Raw genomic sequence first — 20233 nt, 5'->3', positions numbered from 1 at the left:
CCTAGGTTACAGAGCAAGACCCTGTTAAAAAAAAAAAAAAAAAAATCCCTGCAATCCAAACAAGATGAGCTTTATCTAACTAGCCCTGAATGCCACTGGCAGATGTAACCTCATGAGAGTCAAAATGAGTAAGAGTATGGCCTTATCTCTGAAAGAGTTTTGTTTAAAGGAGCTAAATACACCCACTCAAGCCCACATATGAAGAAAGAAGGAAAGAATTTGACAGGGGTCAAATCATGCCATTTATTCATGATGAATGTTGTATATATCTTCAGAAGGGCCACACCTTTTTGAATGTTGTCATTCTCTATCATAAGGATATGATAAGTATAGTTTCCTGCTGTGAAACAAGCCCATGCAAGAGTTAGTAAAATGTAGGCTGTATGTAAAGATCTGAGAAACTAAGGTTTTAGTTCTGTAGAGGTATAGCGGGTATTATGTTGGATTTGGCCCATACCGCAACAGTGCAACTTTCTGATAGTTTGTCTCTTTTCCAGGCATATGTACACTTACACTTACTACACAACAGAACGTTGTAAATTGTTTTCACCAAGGACCATAAATCTAAATGTCCCACCCTTTACCCAATGCTGAGATCAGAACTGTTGACCCTTCAATAAATGTAGGTAGAATTGGGACATACCTGAGTGACAGTACTAGATCTTAGCTATCTCAACCATGCTAAAAAGGCAGTATTAAAAGAGAGGTTCTGATCTACGGCATAGTACTTGTGTCATTCTTTTGTGGCCAAGCCTGACATACAGAACATGTTCTTTGATCTGCCCAGGGTACATTCTCTTGTGGTGGCACACCTCTTCCATTAATACCCCTAATCAGTCCATGTCAATTGGACAGGGATGAAGCTCCTTCTTAACCTAGACTTGTATATATGACCCAGGCCTGGCCAATTAGCATTCCACCTCTGAATATGATTGGTTCATAGATGGAAATGTGACCTGAGACATAGACATATCAGAGTCATTCCTGGGAACTTTGCTGAGTTATTGAGAGTGCTCTTCTCTCTTCTCTTCCATAATGAACTATAATAGCTATGTAAGCCTGGGGCTGCTGGGGACTCTCTTTCCTATCACAGGGAGAGAGCCCGCCAGGGAATGAGATCAACTTATAATAAATAAAAGACAAGATATGGGGAGAGAAAATGAGAGAGAGAAAAAGACACATCCATGGTGATGACATTTGAAACTCTGGATCTAACAATGTCAGACCTTCCCTGGATGGCCAAGATACATGAGCCAATGAATTATTTATTTTTTGTTTGAAGATGATCTTATTTGTATTCATCATGTCCGTCTTGCTTGAAAGACTTTCCCAAGCAAATTGCAGAGGTCATGTCTCACTGTTGAACATAAACTCTATTTCCATCACAGTGAAGTGATGGGAATGGGCATAGGGCTGGGACAGAGCACTGAAGGTGAAACACACCGTTCCGAACAGACTGATTCAAATAGTGTGGGAGAGAGGTCATGAAAACAGCACAGATCAGCATCCAAATACAACAGCATTAACCTTTATATGCACACACTCGTTAGTTCCTACCTTACCACAAAATCCATTTTCCAAAATATAAAGAACTTCAACCTATTATCCTGGCCTTCAAAATGGGTACAAAAAGAATGATCCAACCTATGTTCTAATCATGGATGAAAATTATTCTTGGAATTTCTGAAACTTGACAGATGTAAGGAGATAGGAAGCAAGAGAGAGAATGAAACATCCAAACTCTGTCAGGACAAAGGAGAAGATTCACAACTCAGGGAACGGTCAAGTCTTTCCTTTATATTGAGACTTCCTTGTCACTGCTATGATCCCTAGATGACCTGACACTCCAGGAGAACCCAACCCAGGACTCTGCACAGTACAGGACCACTCCCAGCATCCCTGAGGGTCCCTGTCTAAGACACTGGTTTAATGAAGCCATAATCCATGCACTTGATGAGACATTCTCGGGCTGTCTGAACCACTTCTGCCTTCTTCTCATCTGGCTCCTGTTTGCCCACCACAGTCAGGATCTCCAGCAGCTCACTCTCCACCAGCTTTTTGGCCAGCTCAGCATCGGCTGCCAGTAGGTTGTAGGCGATGACCAGGCCCCGGTGTTGGACAGACAGCTGGTCGTGCAGGCAAAGCCGCTGGAGGATCTCCAACCACTGGGTTGTCTGGAGGCAGGAAAAAAGGTAAGGAGGGTGCTAAGTTTGAGAGTGTCCCCAGAGTTCATGTGTTGGAAATGTGGGTCCCTGGTGTGGCAATGTTGGGAGGTGGGGCCTTTAAGAGGTGATTAGGTCATTAAGAGGAATTAATGCTGTGTCACAGGAATGTGTCAATTCTTGCAGCAGTGAGTTCTCACTCTCAAGAGACTAGATTAGTAACCATGATAGCCAGTCATCTGGTTGCCACCTCTTGTGTTTTATCCTTTTCACACACACACATTTCCCCTTCTGCTTCTAAATCATGCTATGACACAGCATAAGACCTTCACCAAAAGCAAATCAGATGATGCTGTCTGATCTTGGACTTCCCAGCCTTCTGAGCTGTGAGCCAAAATAAACCTCTTTTCTTTTACCTAGTCTCAGGTATTCTGTTATAGCAACAGAAAATGAGCTAAAACAAAATAATTAAAGGAATCAGCATAACTTAGCTATGGTCACGCATCTGGAAATAGTAGAGGATTCATATTCCAAATCCATTTATTTCTTAAGCAGCTTAAGAAGCAAAGGGTCAGACCCACTGCAAACCTGAGAAGAACAGGGATGCAGAGTGTTCAAAAGGAGGATTCTCACCCTGGGCACATGGGCAATGCCTGCTTCTGCCAAACCAGGTGCCCTTTGAGACATCAGCTCTAGACATGCAGACATGCTCTCCCCCAGCCCTGTCTTTAACTGGAATCAACACAAGAGTCAAATGTATCCTCACTTCCATTCTTCTCCATTCCCAGCTATGAAGCAACCCAACTACTGTTCTTGGGAAGGTAGGACTCTAGACCCCTCTGATCATCCCAGGAGACAGAGATAATGCTGAGAATAGAACCAGGAGGCTTTACTCCCGTATCATTCAACAGATATACTTGGGGCAGCAGAGTAGAATGGTCATCAGCATGGGGATTTGGAGTCAGAGAGGCCAGTGTTCAGGTCCCAGCTCAGCCACTTACCAACTACATGGCCTCAGCTAAGTTATTTAACCTCTGTAAGCCTCAGGGTCATCTTCTACACCTACCTCTAACATTGTGGTGATTTAATGAGATAATACATGGAAAGAGCTTAGCATGGGGGCTGGAGCACAGTAAGTGCTCAACAAGTAGAAATGGATACAGGGCAAGTAGGTGATGATTTAAGACACCAATCCAGGCCGGGTGCGGTGGCTCATGCCTGTAATCCCAGCACTTTGGGAGGCTAAGGCAGGTGGAGCATGAGGTCAGGAATTCAAGACCAGCCTGGCCAACATGAGGAAACCCCCTCTCTACTAAAAATACAAAAATTTGCCAGGCATGGTGGCACACGCCTGTAATCCCAGCTACTAGGAAAGCTGAGGCAGGAGAATCGCTTGAACCCAGGAGGTGGAAGTTGCAGTGAGCCAAGATTGTACCACTGCACTCCAACCTCGGCAAAAGAGCAAGACCCTGTCTCAAACAATAAATAAATAAAAATAAAAATAAATTTTAAAAAAAACACCAAGGCAAAGGTTTTCCCTTGAGCTTCTTTGCACCTGTTACCCTCACCTGGCATTTGTCAGCAGGGCTCGCTTTCCACAAGCACATGGGGAGACAGATGCAGGGGGAAGAAAAGGCAAATTCTTGGCTTTTGAGCATCTAACCCAACTTTTGTAAACTCTGCACTGAATGTCCTTCCAAGGAAAGAACATGAAAACTCAGCTAGCTGTGGCACGGTTCTAGGCTGGAAAGTTTCTATGCTGAGGTGTAACTGATAATGGGTCCCGGGCCCATCAGTCCCTGGGATGAGTCACCAAGGGTCAAAGGAAGCAGTGATAGAAACTCAACAAGGATGGGATTCCAGGGCAGGAAGCATAGCCCAGGGCATAGCCCAGATGACATGAGACTGTAGAGATGTCCAGCATCCAACATGGCCATGGGGTGGCACAAAAGATGAGTCTGAGCAGCTTCACAGAGTCCCCAGGAAGCCCCGTGTCAGAACAAAAATGCAGCCAAGATTTCTGAGCACCGCAAGGAAGAACGAAGAAGTGGACGGGAGTGGGTTGGCAATCCTGAAGGGTTCCAATCCCTTCCCAACTAACAGGCTGTGTGGCCTTGGTCTAGTTGCTTTTCTGCACCTCAGTTTCCTCATTTGTTAAATAGGGATGATGATAATAATAATATCCACCTCACAGGGTGGTTTGGATGATTAAATGACTTAATAAATGTAAACACTTAGGGCAACAACTGGCACTCAGTAAGTGCAAGGAGTCACAGAGGGTCCTGTGAGGACTTACAAGAGTTATGTGCCCAGTAACACCAGAAGAGGCTGCTTTAGGGCAGTGGTTTCAAAGTGTGGTCCCCAAGCTGTTAGCATCCCACCCCCAATCTACTAAATCAGAACACATGGGGAAACTGTTTTAACAAGTTGCCTAGGTGATTCTTAAACACATTACAGTTTTGAGAAGCTTGCCTTAGGGAAAGAGGTTGAAGTCCAAAGACCATGCAGGATGAACTACATTCAACAGATACACCCTTGTCAGATGCCAGGACAACATAACTCCCCTCGGAACTTAGAGAACACACCCGCTGATACATACACACCTTACACTGACTATCTAAAAGAGCCTGCCTTTAAACCAGACATGAACACCTTTGAATTGAGATGTCCACATTTTTCACCATGGGGAGAGATGAGTGCCCACAAACTCTTCAGTTTGGTAAAATAAGGAAAGTTTCATTGTGCACTCCCACGTTTGTGACTATACAGAGATCATTTCCATTACACCTGCTGCAATGGAAACAGTCTCATAGGAGCTGGTCATTGTGTCCACTTAAGAGAATCTGCAGCTTTTTTGCCAAACCGTAAGTTCCTTATGGCATCCCAACCACAACCGTGCTTCTCTTGGGAAGCTCTGGAGCTCCACGGCAGTGATTAGCATTGCTGTTGTTCTTAAGCAATGAGGTATATGCACCTCTAAAGGCAATGGGTGAAACTCCAGTGGGAGGGGTTGAGCTAGCACACTTGGGAAGACCAAATAATGAATGTAAGGCACTGAAGGGAATAGATACTCCTTTCCTTAGGCAGTAAGAACGGATGCCTGGCGGCTGTGAGAGGTTTCTTTAGGAGCTGGTCTCCCCAAAGGATCATCCAGTGTGGTCTGTGAGTGGGGAGATTCCCTGGAGCCCATCCAACCCTTCCTATCCCCAGGGCCAGCTCTTACCACTTGAGTCATCTTGAGGCACAGTTTCTTGTGTGCTGCTGTCAGCATGGCCAGAGCCCCTGCAGCCGCATTCTGCACCTTATCATCATCCTCCCCGCAGAGCAGCACCACCAGCTTCAGCCGGTCGTTCCCATCAGCCAAGAACCTTTCCTGTACCTGTGGGAGGCAGGAACATGGCTCAGAGAAAACTGTCCCCAATCTGCCCAGCCTGAAGAGGGTAAGATACATCTGAAGTTCTCCAACCCAAGATCCCTTAGCGTTTCCCTCTGAGCAGCTCACTCATGCTACCTCCCCCAAGAAGTCTTCCCCGATTGGTTGAATGAAGGGGCTACAAATTCTTCCAAATAAAGAAAACAAAGAATTCCCCATCTAGCGTGCTTCACCACCTTTGTTTGCATTCAGCCTCCACAGCAGGGGAAGGAGGCAGGCGCAGACTCCTGCAGGGTAGATGATGCCTGAGGAACTGTATTTCCCATCGCTTTGGGGAAGCTTGGAAGGTTTCTCCCACAATGGATGGGCCTTCAGGGTCTTCCATAAAATGATTTTGCAGGGACTGGGGCAGAAGCAGGGAACAATTAGGTGGTTTGCTCAGTATTAGAAAGCTACAGTGCCGTCTCCACCAGGTGAGAGATGAGGCTTCCCAAGGATCTGAAAACCAGGAGAAGAGCTTCCAGGGGACCAGTACCCTGACATTAACCCCTCACAGCATCTCATCCTCAACCCTCTGCACTACTGTAAAATCTAGGTGGTCAAGTCTCAGAGCATTCTACTGGGCCAGGTTTCTTAGAAGTGGAACTCCAAAAGGGGACCAAGATCACAGCTTCCCAGGTGTGACCCTCTATCTTCATCTCCCTGAAACTGGAGTAGTGGTCATCGGAGGTGAGAGCATGGCAGAGGTCACCATATATCAGACGGGTCAGCATGGCCCCTTCTCATGGGATACAGTTGTTTCTGGGAAGCAGCTGCCCTTACATGGACTACATTCCCCCATTTCTCACATCTCGATGTGGTGGTGGCCTAGTTCTCATAGATGGAACATGAGCGGAAGTGATGTGTGTCACTTTTAGGCACCTCTCCCTCGGTCTGTCTCCCCATTCACCATCAGAGTGGAATCCACTCCCAGTGTGGCAGAGGAGAAGGCAGTTCTTGATGATCAAAGAAGCCTGGATCCCTGAGTCAGCTTGAAAGTGAGCCACCCGGCTGGGCGCAGTGGCTCACGCCTGTAATCCCAGCACTTTGGGAGGCCAAGGCGGGCAGATCATGAGGTCAGGAGATCAAGACCATCCTGGCTAACACGGTGAAACCCTGTATCTACTAAAAATACAAAAAATTAGCCAGGGGTGGTGACACCCGCTGTAGTCCCAGTTACTCGGGAGGCTGAGGCAGGACAATCGCTTGAGCCCAGGAGGCGGAGGTTGCTGTAATTCGAGACCACACCACTACACTCCAGCCTGGGTGACAGAGCCAGACTCCATCTCAGAAAAAAAAAAAAAAGTGAGCCATCAAATCCAAATCCAAATATGACTTTGACATGGTGAGCAAGAAATGAACTTCTATCCTATTGGGACCACTGAACATTTTGACTTGAGTTGTTGTAGCAGCCGGTGCTCCCATAGGAAAGGTTGCCTCCCTCCTCCCATTACCTCCCTCAACCTCTCAGCCTCCCAACCCCATCTCCCTGGACACACTCTCTGTCTCCCCCATGGCTTCCAGGCCCCCAGCCTAGCCTTAGGCCAGCTCCCTGGTAGACCCTGGTAGCTTCATTCCCCCTGACTTTAATATGCTTTTTTTTTTTTTTTTTTTTTTTTTTTTTTTGTTTGAGATGAAGCCTTGCTTTGTCACCCAGGCTGGAGTGCAGTGGCATGATCTCGGCTCACTGTAACCTCTGCCTCCCAAGTTCAAGCAATTCTCATGTCTCAGCCTCCAGAGTATCTGGGACTACAAGCACCCACCACCATGCCTGGCTAACGTTTGTACTTTTAGTAAAGACAGAGTTTCACCATATTGGCCAGGCTGGTCTCGAATTCCTGACTTCAAGTGACCCACCCACCTTGGCCTCCCAAAGTGTTGGGATTACAGGCATGAGCCACTGCACTCGGCCTTTAATAGGCTTTAATGGGTTAGGTTTTTCCCCCTAAAACAGTGAGAAGATCTAAGGTTCAGGCGTTGGGGGTAAACAGACTGGGTCTCTCGCTAGTCCCTATATGGGGGCCCAGGGAGGCCATTCAGCTTGGCCCTCATGTTAATGAAGGGCCTCAAATTTAGACCCTGCTGTTATATCTGATAAGATTATATCTACAGGCACAGCAGTACTCTGACAGGATGAGAAGAAGAAGACATTCACCAGATGGGTATCATTTGTCCCATAACTGGACCATGAGGCCTATAGCATGTTCTGAATTCATTTTATTTTTATAAACCCTATAATTATTCTGTGATGAGTACAGTTATATTGCATTGCAATTTCTATGGGAACAGTGGTAGTTCATTAAATGCTGACATTTAAGACATCCCGAAATGGTTGATAACTGTATTTGGCATTTCTTCATTTTTTTATGTATGTGGAGTTTCAATAAATGCAAGCGGTCTAGCCTTCCTTGACCTCTCAGAGGCCCTGGTCTCATATCCTGCTTTGTTTTAAGTTTATTTAGGCCTAAGTAACTTAGGGAAATGGTGTCTTCCACCTCATCTAGCCCAGGGTTTGGATTCAAAGCCCTAGCTTTGTATTTTTTCTTTTATATATATCTGTCTCTCAGGGCCCCTACAGGGAGGGGGACTGTAATCTAGGAAAGATTTAGGGATTCCTGGATTTTCTGCCCAAAGTGTTACCTTAATGCCATCATAACAGCCCCCGATCTCACCCCAGGGTCTGACCCTGGCCTGTCTCTCTGTGCCTTGATCATGCCCGGGTCTCCATCCTGAGCCCCTGCCTCACCTCCTTGTGGAGCACCATGTTGCACATGCACTCGGTGGCCGCCTGCCGCAGCTGATCATGATTCTCAAACATGTAGTTCTCGATGTCCGGCAAGGCCCTCTCCTTAAAGATCTTCTGCCTAGGGTAGGAGGGTGGAGAAGGACAGACCCTTGAGTCTTCTGCAGTGACCATGGGGGTTTTCTGGCCATCTAGGGACCATTCTTCCATTCTGGTGCTATCCTTCCCACACCCTCAGCCAGCATGGTTTATGTGGCATCAAACAGCCCCCCGTTCTAGGAGGGGCACCATGGGCCTAAACTAAATGATATAGCATGGCGTCTTGGCCACAGCAGTGGGTTCTGGATGTCACCCAACTGGAGAGCCTCTATATTATTGCAGTAAAGAAATTCTCTCTCATCCTGGATATAGATCCAAGAAGATGTAAAGGCCCGAGCTGCCCTCACAACCATGAGAGAGCAGAAAAGCCCATTGAGAATTAAAACAATACAGAAAGGAGAGGAGAGACAGAGAGAACAGGAATCTAAGTCAGCTTTGTAAGCCCTGCGTCAAGCCACACCTGAATCTTGCTACCCCAGACTTCTTCTCTACATGAGCCAATAAATTTCCTTTATGCTTAGGCCTGTTATAGTTGAGTTTTCTGCTACTGGCAACCAAAAGAATCACAACCCAGTACATGCTGACATACTCCTGCTTCCACAGAGGAATACATTTTATCCCACTATCCACCTGGATATCTTTTTTTTTTTAAATACTTTAAATTCTAGGGTACATGTGCACAACGTGCAGGTTTGTTACATAGGTATACATGTGCCATGTTGGCTTGCTGCACCCATCAACTTATCATTTACATTAGGGTATTTCTCCTAATGCTATCCCTCCCCCAGCTCCCCACCCCACAACAGGCCCCAGTGTGTGATGTTCCCTTCCCTATGTCCATGTGTTCTCATTGTTCAACTCCCACCTATCAATGAGAAAGTGCAGTGTTTGGTTTTCTGTCCTTATGACAGTTTGCTCAGAATGATGGTTTCCAGCTTCATCTATGTCCCTGCAAAGGACATGAACTCATCCTTTTTTATGGCTGCATAGTATTCCACAGTGTATATGTGCCACATTTTCTTAATCCAGTCTATCACTGATGGACATTTGGGTTGGTTCCAAGTCTTTGCTATTGTGAATGGTGCTGCAACAAACATACGTGTGCATGTGTCTTTTTTTTTTTTTTTTTTTTTTTTTTTGAGACGGAGTCTCGCTCTGTTGCCCAGGCTGGAGTGCAGTGGTGCAATCTCGGCTCACTGCAAGCTCTGCCTCCTGGGTTCACACCATTCTCCTGCCTCAGCCTCCCGAGTAGCTGGGACTACAGGCGCCCACCACCACGCCCGGCTAATTTTTTTGTATTTTTAGTAGAGACAGGATTTCACCATGTTAGCCAGGGTTGTCTCGATCTCCTGACTTCGTGATCCACCTGCCTTGGCCTCCCAAAGTGCTGGGATTACAGGTGTGAGCCACCACTCCCAGCCATGCATGTGTCTTTATAGTAGCATGATTTATAATCCTTCGGGTATATATCCGGTAATGGGATTGCTGGGTCAAATGGTATTTCTAGTTCTGGATCCTTGAGAGACAAATCATTAGTGAACTCCCATTCACAATTGCTACAAAGAGAATAAAATACCTAGGAATCCAACTTACAAGGGATGTGAAGGACCTCTTCAAGGAGAACTACAAACCACTGCTCAACAAAATAAAAGAGGACACAAACAAATGGAAGAACATTCCATGCTCATGGCTAGGAAGAATCAATATTGTGAAAATGGCCATACTGCCCAAGATAATTTATAGACTCAGTGCCATCCCCAATTCTTAAGAGAATTGGAAAAAACTACTCTAAAGTTCATATGGAACCAAAAAAGAGCAGGCATAGCCAAGACAATCCTAAGCAAAAAGAACAAAGCTGGAGACATCACTCTATCAGACTTCAAACTATACTACAAGTCTACAGTAACCAAAACAGCATGATACTGGTACTGAAACAGACACATAGACCAATGAAACAGAACAGAGGCCTCAGAAACAACACCACACAACTATAACATTTGACAAACAAGAAATGAGGAAAGGATTCCCTATTTAATAAATAGTGCTGGCAAAACTGGCTAGCCATATGTAGAAAGCTGAAACTGGATCCCTTCCTTACACCTTATACAAAAATTAACTCAAGATGGATTAAGACTTAAATGTAAGACCTAAAACCATAAAAACCCTAGAAGAAAACCTAGGCAATACCATTCAGGAAATAGGCATGGGCAAAGACTCCATGACTAAAACACCAAAAGCAATGGCAACAAAAGCCAAAATAGACAAATGGGATCTAATTAAACCAAAGAGCTTCTGCACAGCAAAAGAAACTATCATTGGAGTGAACAGGCAACCTACAGAATGGTAGAAAAATTTTGCAATCTACCCATCTGACAAAGGGCTAATATCCAGAATCTACAAAGAACTTAAACAAATTTACAAGATAAAAACAACCCCATCAAAAAGTGGGCAAAGGATATGAACAGACACTTCTCAAAAGAAGACATTTATGCAGCCAACAGACATGTGAAAAAATGCTCATCATCACTGGTTATCAGAGAAATGCAAATCAAAACCACAATGAGATACCATCTCACACCAGTTAGAATGGTGATCATTACTACTTTAGAAAGAAGTGCTGGCTGGGTGCAGTGGCTCACACCTGTAATCCCACACTTTGGGAGACCAAGGCGGGCAGATCACCTGAGGTCACGAGTTTGAGACCAGTTTGGCCAACATGGGGAAACCCTGTCTCTACTAAAAATACAAAAATTAGCTGGGTATGGTGGCACACTCCTGTAGTCCTAGCTACCCGAGAGGCTGAGGCAGGAAAATAGTTTGAGCCCTGGAGGTGGAGGGTGCGGTGAGCTGAGATGGCGCCACTGCACTCCAGCCTGGGCAACAGAGTGAGACTCAGATTAAAAAAAAAGCCTTACAGCATCTTTTGGCTTTGGTATATTCACTGTGTGGTTTACTAAGTGCTAACTCAAATCCCACACCTTGCCTTTGATGTTGTCTTCTGAGAAGAGCATTCTCAGCACATTATGTGAAATTTCAAACAAACACTTTTTGAGCCACCTCTCTCCACCCCTGCCACACTCACCACACTCACCGGAGTTTGTCACTCCGCCCAGACAGGTTGGTGAGGCCTAGGAGAGCCTCATAGTTCTGAAGCCCATCCCTCTGTGTGTCCAAGAGGCTTACGAGGGGCCGCACCACCTCATACACCTGTTGGGGAGGGGTCAAGGGTTTGGTCAGGTGAGGACTTTGTTCCCTGAGTGCCTTACATTTACAGGTGCCCAGCTGCAAAGTTTCCAAAACACTTTCTCGTACATTGTCTGATTTAATCCTCGCAATGATCCTGACAGGCAGGATTATTTTCTTTATAGACAGGATAACGGAATTTTGGAAAGGGCAATCCTGTTTGTCAGGGGTAGAACCAGGCCTGGAATCCAGGTGCCTCCAATGCAGCACCCTTCTTCCTGTGACAGTACCATGCTCCTCTCCCAGGCTGGAGGTATAGTGACGAGGGGAAAGGCCTCTAGGAGCAGAGGAGACCCCTCCCATTGCCCTATCCCATCTACCCAAGCACCTACCCGCTCCCCAGGGAAAGCAATGTCCGGATTGGAGACAGCAGCGATCTTTGCTAGAGCGTGGGCTGCCTTCACCTTGCCCACATCTGTGCCCTCCAAAGCCAGGGGAATCAGGGCCTGTAAGAAAGGGCAAGGTCACTACTTAGTCACAGACATCCAGAGGCTTCCCTCCTATCCTCCTGCTCCAGGTGCTGTCTGTCTGTCCCGGTCCAGGAAGACTCTGCCATATAATCAGCCCTTGCACATCATGGAAAACAATTAAATCCTTAATCACATATTCACTCCCCTTCGTTCCCAGTGCACATCCAGGTCTTTGCCCAACTTCCTCCCACCCACCTAAATGTTCCTTCAGCTTTTGGAAAAATAAATAATTCAATCAACAAATTTTTTACTTTCTGCCCAAGCCAAACCCAATCTTTTTGTTTGTTTGTTTTTGTTTTGTTTCTTTGAGACAGAGTTTCACTCTTGCTGCCCAGGCTGGACGGCAATGGTATGATCTCAGCTTGTTGCAACCTCTGCCTCCTGGGTTCAAGCAAGTCTCTTGCCTCAGGTTCCTGAGTAGCTGAGATTACAGGCGCACGCTACCACGCCCAGCTAATTTTTGTATTTTTAATAGAGATGGAGTTTCAGCCAAACCCAATCTTAACATCAGACATCTATTGAGCACCTACCATGAACCAATACTTTCTATATTTTCTCTAATTCTTGTGACAGTCTGCAAAGTGAAAGTGTGATTTTTTTCCCCTATTTCACAGATGAAGAAGCTGTGGCTGAGAGATTAAGTATTTTGCCTGAGGTTATGCAGACAAAAAGGGGCAGAGCAAGAACTCAACTACAAGTGTTCTACATCAAAGTCCAGGGTCTCTATCTTTGCACGGTGCTTCCTTCCAATAGCAAGGAGGATAGATGGGATTCCAAAGTACATACCCTCATAGCATAAAGTCAAGCAGAAATTGGCTTGGGGCTCTGAGCACAGACAGCACAGATAAGTGGTGGCCGTATTCCAGGAAGTTGAGTTGGGGCAGAGGGTACATTATTCTTGGGCTGGGCAAAGAGCATGCACGAAGGCACCTTCTAGGATGGCACGGACCATGTCCTGCCCAGTTACCTTGCCACCACCTTGAGCCACAATGGTGCCTCGGTCCTTTGGGTTGTCACACAGTGCCAGGAATACCCTGTGGGACCGAGGAGAAAGGAGAACATTTAATGCACCGTCACACCTTCCCAGGCAGCAGCAGCAGCAGCAGCAGGCCAGTCAGTCGGAGCCAGTGAAATCCTGGGATGAAGAGGGAGACCATGGAAAGTGCCACTTGTGTGCCTGTGCCCCAGAATTAGCCACCTTGGGAAGATGACCTCATGGAAATAATTGTCTGGGAAGGAATTAAGGCCAAGTGAGGCTGCAAAGAGCGCCCTCGCTATCCCTATTTAGGGACACAACCACCCAGGAGAAACTTTTCAACATAGATGTGCCCCAGGGCCTCCATGATCTGGCTCTGGCCTCCTCTCTTGTCTCATCTAGCACCAGCCCCTCCTGTGCATTCCCTGCCCCAGACATATTGCAGGAGAACCCCAAATTCACTCATTCTCTCGCCATCCTCGGTGTCACTGCAGATGCTATTATCTCTGCCTGGAACCTTCCCTCTCCTGCATTTAGGTGGCTCCTTTCCTTCCTTCAGAGCTTGATTGAGTTGTCACATCCCCCAGAAGACCTTACCAGCTGCCCACCCACTTCCCCTCCAGTCTGGCTGGTTGGGGGACACTGCTTGTGCTCCAACCAGCCCTTTGTGCTTCCCACATCATGGCACCCATTGCATCGGACTGTAGCTGTGATCTTGCCTGCCTCCCTGGCCAGACTGCACAGAGACTGTGCCTTTAACCTCTGGGAACAAGGTAACAGGAAGGAACAGTGGCCTCCTTTCTCCTGATGCAAACTTCCACCTGTGATGACCTGCCCACCATGTCACTTCTCTTCCTTCCTTTCCTTCTTTCCCTCTTTCTTTCCTTCTTCCTTCCTTTCTTTCTTCATTCGTTTCCCTCTTTCTTTTCTTTCTTCTTTCTTTCTGTCCTTTCTTTCCTTTCTCTCTCTCTCTCCTTCCTTCCTTCCTTCCCTCCTTTCTACCTCTTTCTTTCTCTCTTTCTTTATTTCTTCTTTCTCCTTCCTTTCTTCTTCTTTTCCCTTCCCTCCTTCCTTTTTTCCTTCCTCCCTCCCTTCCTTCCTCTCTCTCTCTTTCTTTTCTTTCCTCCCTCCCTCCCTTCCTCCCTCTCTCTCTCTCTCTTTCTTTCTCTCTCTCTCTCTCTCTCTTTCTCTCTTTCTTTCTTTCTTTCCTCTGTTGTATAGAGACAGGACCTTGCTCTGTTGCCCAGGCTGGAGTGCAGTGGTACCATCATCATTCACTGCAGCCTTGAATTCCTGGGCTCAAGTGATCCTCCTGCCTTAGCCTCCCAAGTAGCTGGGAGTACAGGTGCACACCAGCAGGCCAGGCTAATTTTAAAATTTTTTGTACAGATGGGATCTCAGTATGTTTCCCAAACTAGTCTTGAATTCCTGGACTCAAGCAAGCCTCCCACCTCGGCCTCCCAAAGCCCTGGGATTATAGGCATGAGCCACCACCCCTGGTCCCATGTCACTTTTCAAAGCTGATCCCCTCAGACCTTTCTCCAGGCTTTCCCAATATCTTATCTCATTTAGGCCTCCAGCATTTCTATCTCCCTGCCCAGCATGCTACACTCCAGGCCCCTCAGCCCTCAGCCCTAGTTCCAAGCCTTGGTCCACTGCAGCCCCACCTGGCCAGCAGCTCCTTGGTCTGGTCGGTGAGGATGGCACTATCTGCTTTCACCATGCAAGCCAGAGCAGAGATGACACCTGCCTTCAGAAGCCGCTTCACCCGCAGATCTATAAAGTCCTTTTTGTCCTGGGGAGATGAAAAGATGGCAATGTAAGAGGGTCCTGGGTGCTAGGCCAATCTGAATTGGAACCAAAGATGGTGCATTTCTGAATTCTCGGGGTCGGTTGAATAACGGCCTCCAAAGATGTCCACAGCCTAATCTCTGGAACCTGTGAATGTGGGACCTTACATGGTAAAAGGGATTTTGTAGACACAATTAAGTCAAGGATTTTGAGATGGAGAGGTAAGCCTAGATTTCTATGTGGGCCCAATATAATCACCAGGATCTTTATCAGAGGGAGGCAGGAAGATCAGAGTTAGCACTAGGAGATGTGACAATGGAATGGAAGTGAGGTCGGAGTGGTTCAAGGTCACCAGCCAAAGCATGTAGGTAGCCTCTAGAAGCTGAAAAAGGCAACAAAATGATTCTCCCTTAGAGCCACCCGAAGAAACCAGCTCTGCTAACACCTTGACTTTAGCCAAGTGAGACTCATTTTAGGACTCTTGACCTCCAGAACTCTAAGATTTTTAAAACTGGGCCAGGCGCGGTGGCTCACGTCTGTAATCCCAGCACTTTGGGAGGCCGAGGTGGGTGGATCACTTGAGCCTGGGAGTTCGAGACCAGCCTGGGCAACATGGCGAAACCCTGTCTCTACTAAAAATACAAAAATTAGCTGGGCATGGTGGAGCATGTCTGTAATCCCAGTTACTCAGGAGGATGAAGCAGGAGAATTGCTTGAGCCCAGGAAGCGGAGGTTGCAGTGAGCCAAGATTGCACCACTGCACTCCACCAGGGTAACAGAGGGAGACTCAGTCTCAAAAATAAAAAAAGTAAAAATCGTGTTGTTTTAGGTCACAGTGCTTGTGGCAATGTGTTCTAGAAACAATAGGAAACTAAGACACTTCTCCAGATTCCCTCTTCCCAAACAACTGCCAAGGGATATATAGCACACGCTCTGCTGTCATGTGTCACTGTCTCTTTTCTTCCTTGCCTTCCCTAATCCCAAGACAGAGCCTGAGAAGCTGATACCATAGAAAACCAGTCCCAAAGGTTCTCTCATTCACAGAGGAATGAAATAAAAGAAGGATAATCCAAAAGACTAAATGATGCATATATTGTTTTTCTTGGAAAAGGCTGGGGTGGGAGGGGAGGTAGAGGGTATAGGCAGGAGAGAAAGGACACAGTGGATGAAGCCGCCATAACAATAGATTGGGTTTGCTGGAAACCCAAAGTCAACCCAGGGTTAAAGAGTCCCTACAGACAATTCTCAGAGTGGGGAGTGGTGGGGAAGGGGCTGACAACCCTGGGCAAGCCCTGGAAGCCACATTGGAACTTCATAGCCACAGCACACGTTCTGCACCCTTGCCTGGATGAAACATCATCCAGCTTTCAAAAATGATTCAGAGGCCGGGTGCGGTGACTCGTGCCTGGATTCCCAGCACTTTAGGAGGCCGAGGTGGGGGGATCACTTGAGGTCAGGAGTTCAAGACCAGCCTGGCAAATATGGTGAAACCCTGTCTCTACTAAAAACACAAAAATTAGCTGGGAGTCGTGGTGCGTGCCTGTAATTCCAGCTACTCAGGAGGCTGAGGCAGGATAATCACTTGAACCTGGGAGGCAGAGGTTGCAGTGAGCCTAGATCTCACTACTGCAATCCAGCCTGGGTGACAGAGCCAGACTCTGCCTCAAAAAATAAATACAATAAAAATGATTCAGAGAATGAGATGGCAATGTGGAAAACATATTTTTCCAAAATCAGGCGCAAAATGATAAATATATTCTGATTGTAACTGTGAAAAGAAAAAAGATACATGGAAAAAAAGCCCCTGGTAGGTAACATAGCATCAAAACGCCAACAGCAGTCATGTGGAGATGATGTAATCATGAGTGGTTATTCCCTTTTCTCCACATTTTAACTCGTTTTGCAGCATGATTATATTACTTTGATTGTTAAAAAAAATCTAAATGATTTTATTGGTTGGCTATATCTTGCATATATTCATATGCAAATCACACACAAATCATATATTCACGTGCAGGGAATTGTTGGCGAGGGGTCCAGGGGATCCGTGACTTCTGGGCTAATGCTGAGCATGCCTCTCCTCTCATGATTCCTACTTAGCACCCATGTCACAAAACCCAGAAATCTGAGAAAATCAAATTGTTATCTGTTGGAGACATGAAATAAAACTGTCTTTAATCCATAAAATCAATAACACAAATTGCAAAGTGTCCATCATAGCTCCGTTTGTTTTCTCAGATTACAAATTGTTGGATTTTTTTCAAAATAGAAAATAGAAACAAAGAAAAAAAAGCATGAGCACCATCTGGTGGGAAAGTTTACCATGAACATCTTCAGTGTATGTGTATCCTACCCCCAACCACTCAGACACACACCACGCTGCTCCCGACACCACTCCTTTTGCCGTTCCGCCTCTTTTGGAGGCCTGGTGGCACAGACCAGATCCCTCCCACGTCGCGCCTGACCCTACCTTGGGGTGCTCCTCGGGCACATGTTGCTTGGAGAACTTGGCGAGCTGGACAAGCTCCGGGATGACCTCCTTGACATCGTAGCTGTTGGTGCAGTTCACCAGGGTGGTGGCCACCGAGTACAGGATGGTCTTGTCACTGGTCTGGAAGGCACAGGGTCGGGGAGAAGGAAAGCAGAAAGGAAACTTTAGGACAAATCTCTGCTTCCAGGATGCTCCCTCATGTGGCCGGCAGGTTGGTGTGGGAGGAGTGCAGCTGGTAGGGCCCATTCTGAGGAAAGACAGCAGTGCAGGAGAGGCTCTGTCCATAAAGGCGGGCAGCAGTGTCTCCTGTACCCTCCAACAGCAGCTCTGGCAGTATGAATAGGAGCTGTCTCACAAAGATCCTCAGTTTGTGCCTATTCCAAAAGCCCAGTCTAATACTTTCCCATCCAGCTGGAGATGGGGCGGGAGCTGAACATTCTCAGGTCCTGGAGAAAATCTCTCCCAAACTTTCTTCCTTTACTGGTAGAAAAGAGCCAGGGAGTTGGCCCGGCAGACAAGGAAAGGAGTCTGGGAGGGTCTCGGAGGGAGGGCAGATTCCCAGAAAGGCCAGGCACAGCCTCTTTTACTTATTTATTTTCTTGAGGCAAGGTCTCTCTCTCTGTCACCCAGGCTGTAGTGCAGAGGTGCAATTCTAGCTCACTGCAGCCTCGACCTCCCAAGGCTCAAGCAATCCTCCCACCTCAGCCTCCCGAGTAGCTGGGATTACAGGTATGTGCCACCACGCCCAGCTAATTTTTTTATTTTTTGTAGAGATGGGGTTTCACCATGTTGCCTAGGCTGGTCCCGAACTCCCCTGAGCTCAAGCCATCCGGCCGCCTCAGCCTCCCAAAGTGCTGGGATTACAGGCGCGTGCTACGATGCCCCCCTGCTTTTTTTTTTTTTTTTTTAGCTGCCTCAGGTCCTTCAAGACCTCACCTCCTGAGGACCCCAGGAAAACAAACTGCCCTCCTGTGCATCTTCCCACTCTGGAAGGCATTAGGAGTTGGGAGTCCATTTTACAGTCAGGTAAAATGAGGGCCAGAAAAGGGGAAATAACCGATCAGGTTTACACAGGGGTAAGGAGTAGAGCCAGGAGGAAGACTGGGATCCAATCCCTGTGGGTCTGGACCCAGCAGACCTCTCCTGAGGTTTGTGGTCAGGCCAGACTCCTCCACACTTGCCTTGGCCAGCTCAAACATGGCCTGCAGGGCAGGGATGTCCTGGACAAAGTCGTCCTTCACATCAGCGTCCAGCGTGAGGTAGGCCAGGCCCTCCACTGCCCAGCGCCGGGTCCGGGTGTCTATGGACGTATTGCACAGCCACCTGGAAGTGAGGAGGGAACACACGTGGGAAGGGGCCCAGGGCTCAGGTCAAGAAGGTGAGGCGATTTCAGGGTGGTGAACCGATGATGAGGGCCCTTTCACACTCCACTGGAGCGCACCCCAGAGACTCCTGCCCGGAAGGCGCGTGAGGAGGTGGAGGGCCTGGGAAACACACCCCCCTTACTTGCGACACTGTTTGGCCAGCTTTTCTGTCGACCCTTCCGCAAACTGCCTGAGACCGTAGTCTGTGCCGCCTGCGGAGCCAAGCTTACAGAGTCCCTGTGGAGGAGAGGAGACAGCAGATGCATGCAGGATCAGAGACACCAAGGCTTGCGGATGAAGCCCTGCTCCAACTGGTTTCCATGGCCAGAACACTTCGCCCCTCTTTCTTTGCTTGGATCCACCTCTGTGCAGACTGTAAAACTCAGCTCAGGTGTCACCTCTGCTGAGATACTTTCCCTGATGCTCTGGGTTAGAGGCCCATCAAGTTGCAAGTTCTTGCCCTCCATTTTGACCCCCACCATTTTGACCCCACAGATGTATTGTGCCTGCCATTTTGGAAAAAACAGCAAGACCAAGTTAACCACATCTGAAGCTTCAATGGGGAACCTTATTATGGCACAGAAACTGGCAGCGAAATTCTATCTTCTGGATAGATAAGATTCAGATGTGCAAAATTCTACCCAGAGAAAATTGGACTTTTCTTAGGGGGGCGATTTCATAAGAGAAAATTCACTTTTGTCAGAAGCTAAAATTTGTTTTTAAAAAATTGATGCTGAGTGCAGTGGCTCACGCCTGTAATCCCAGCACTTTGGGAGGTCAAGGCGGGTGTATCTCTTAGGCCAGGAGTTTGAGACCAGCCTGGCCAACATGGTGAAACCCATCTCTACTAAAAATACAAAAATTAGCCGGTTGTGCTGGCAGGCACCTGTAATCCCAGCTACTTGGGAGACTGAGGCAGGAGAATCATTTGAACCCAGGAGGTGGAGGTTGCAGTGAGCCAAGATCATGCCACTGGACTCCAGCCTGGGTGACAGAGGGAGACTCTGTCTCAAAACATTACAACAATAATAATAATAACTTCAGGCCAGGCACAGTGGCTCACACCTGTAATCCCAGCACTTTGGGAGGCCCGGGGGTTGGATCACCTGAGGTCAGGAGTTCAAGACCAGACTGGCCAACATGGCAAAATCCTGTCTCTACTAAAAATACAAAAATTAGCTGGGTGTGGTGGCACACATCTATAATTCCAGCTACTCTGGGGGCTGAGACACGAGAGTCAGTTGAGCCTGGGAGGTGGAGGTTGCAGTGAGCTGAGATTACACCACTACACTCCAGCCTAGGTGACAGACTGAGACTTTATCTCAAAAAAGAAAAAAGGTAAAATGAAAGTGGAAAAAAAATACCTTATAGAAACTGATTAAGGAAACTGACTTTTCAGAATTTGCTCTGAAAATGCGTCCTGGACGCAAGCTCATCAGTGTTCGTGTTGTTCGTAAGCAGGGAGACGAACATCCTTAGGGT

At 47.2% G+C, this 20233-nt stretch overlaps 1 protein-coding gene across 3 annotated transcripts in view; it reads right to left on the bottom strand.

Annotated features, from left to right (window-relative positions):
• Positions 1-224: 224 nt before the first annotated feature.
• UNC45B (unc-45 myosin chaperone B) overlaps positions 225-20233 on the bottom strand; it is a 39798-nt gene continuing 19789 nt past the window's right edge. Inside the window, exons 10-19 of one of the 3 annotated variants that reach the window (XM_025362841.1) lie at positions 18894-18988; positions 18563-18710; positions 17367-17507; positions 14773-14900; positions 13097-13163; positions 11992-12105; positions 11508-11623; positions 8321-8438; positions 5386-5541; positions 225-2174 (exon numbers count right to left, since the gene is read on the bottom strand). In XM_025362841.1, coding sequence (XP_025218626.1) covers positions 1914-2174; positions 5386-5541; positions 8321-8438; positions 11508-11623; positions 11992-12105; positions 13097-13163; positions 14773-14900; positions 17367-17507; positions 18563-18710; positions 18894-18988 — 1344 coding nt within the window. In that variant the 3' untranslated portion in view covers positions 225-1913. The remainder of the gene's footprint in view (positions 2175-5385; positions 5542-8320; positions 8439-11507; positions 11624-11991; positions 12106-13096; positions 13164-14772; positions 14901-17366; positions 17508-18562; positions 18711-18893; positions 18989-20233) is intronic. The other 2 variants (XM_025362842.1, XM_025362843.1) reach the window with 2 other exon arrangements.

Source organism: Theropithecus gelada, chromosome 16 (assembly GCF_003255815.1).
Source record: "Theropithecus gelada isolate Dixy chromosome 16, Tgel_1.0, whole genome shotgun sequence".
In the NCBI taxonomy this organism is placed as follows: domain Eukaryota; kingdom Metazoa; phylum Chordata; class Mammalia; order Primates; family Cercopithecidae; genus Theropithecus; species Theropithecus gelada.
This window is presented reverse-complemented; position numbering and strand designations above follow the sequence as displayed.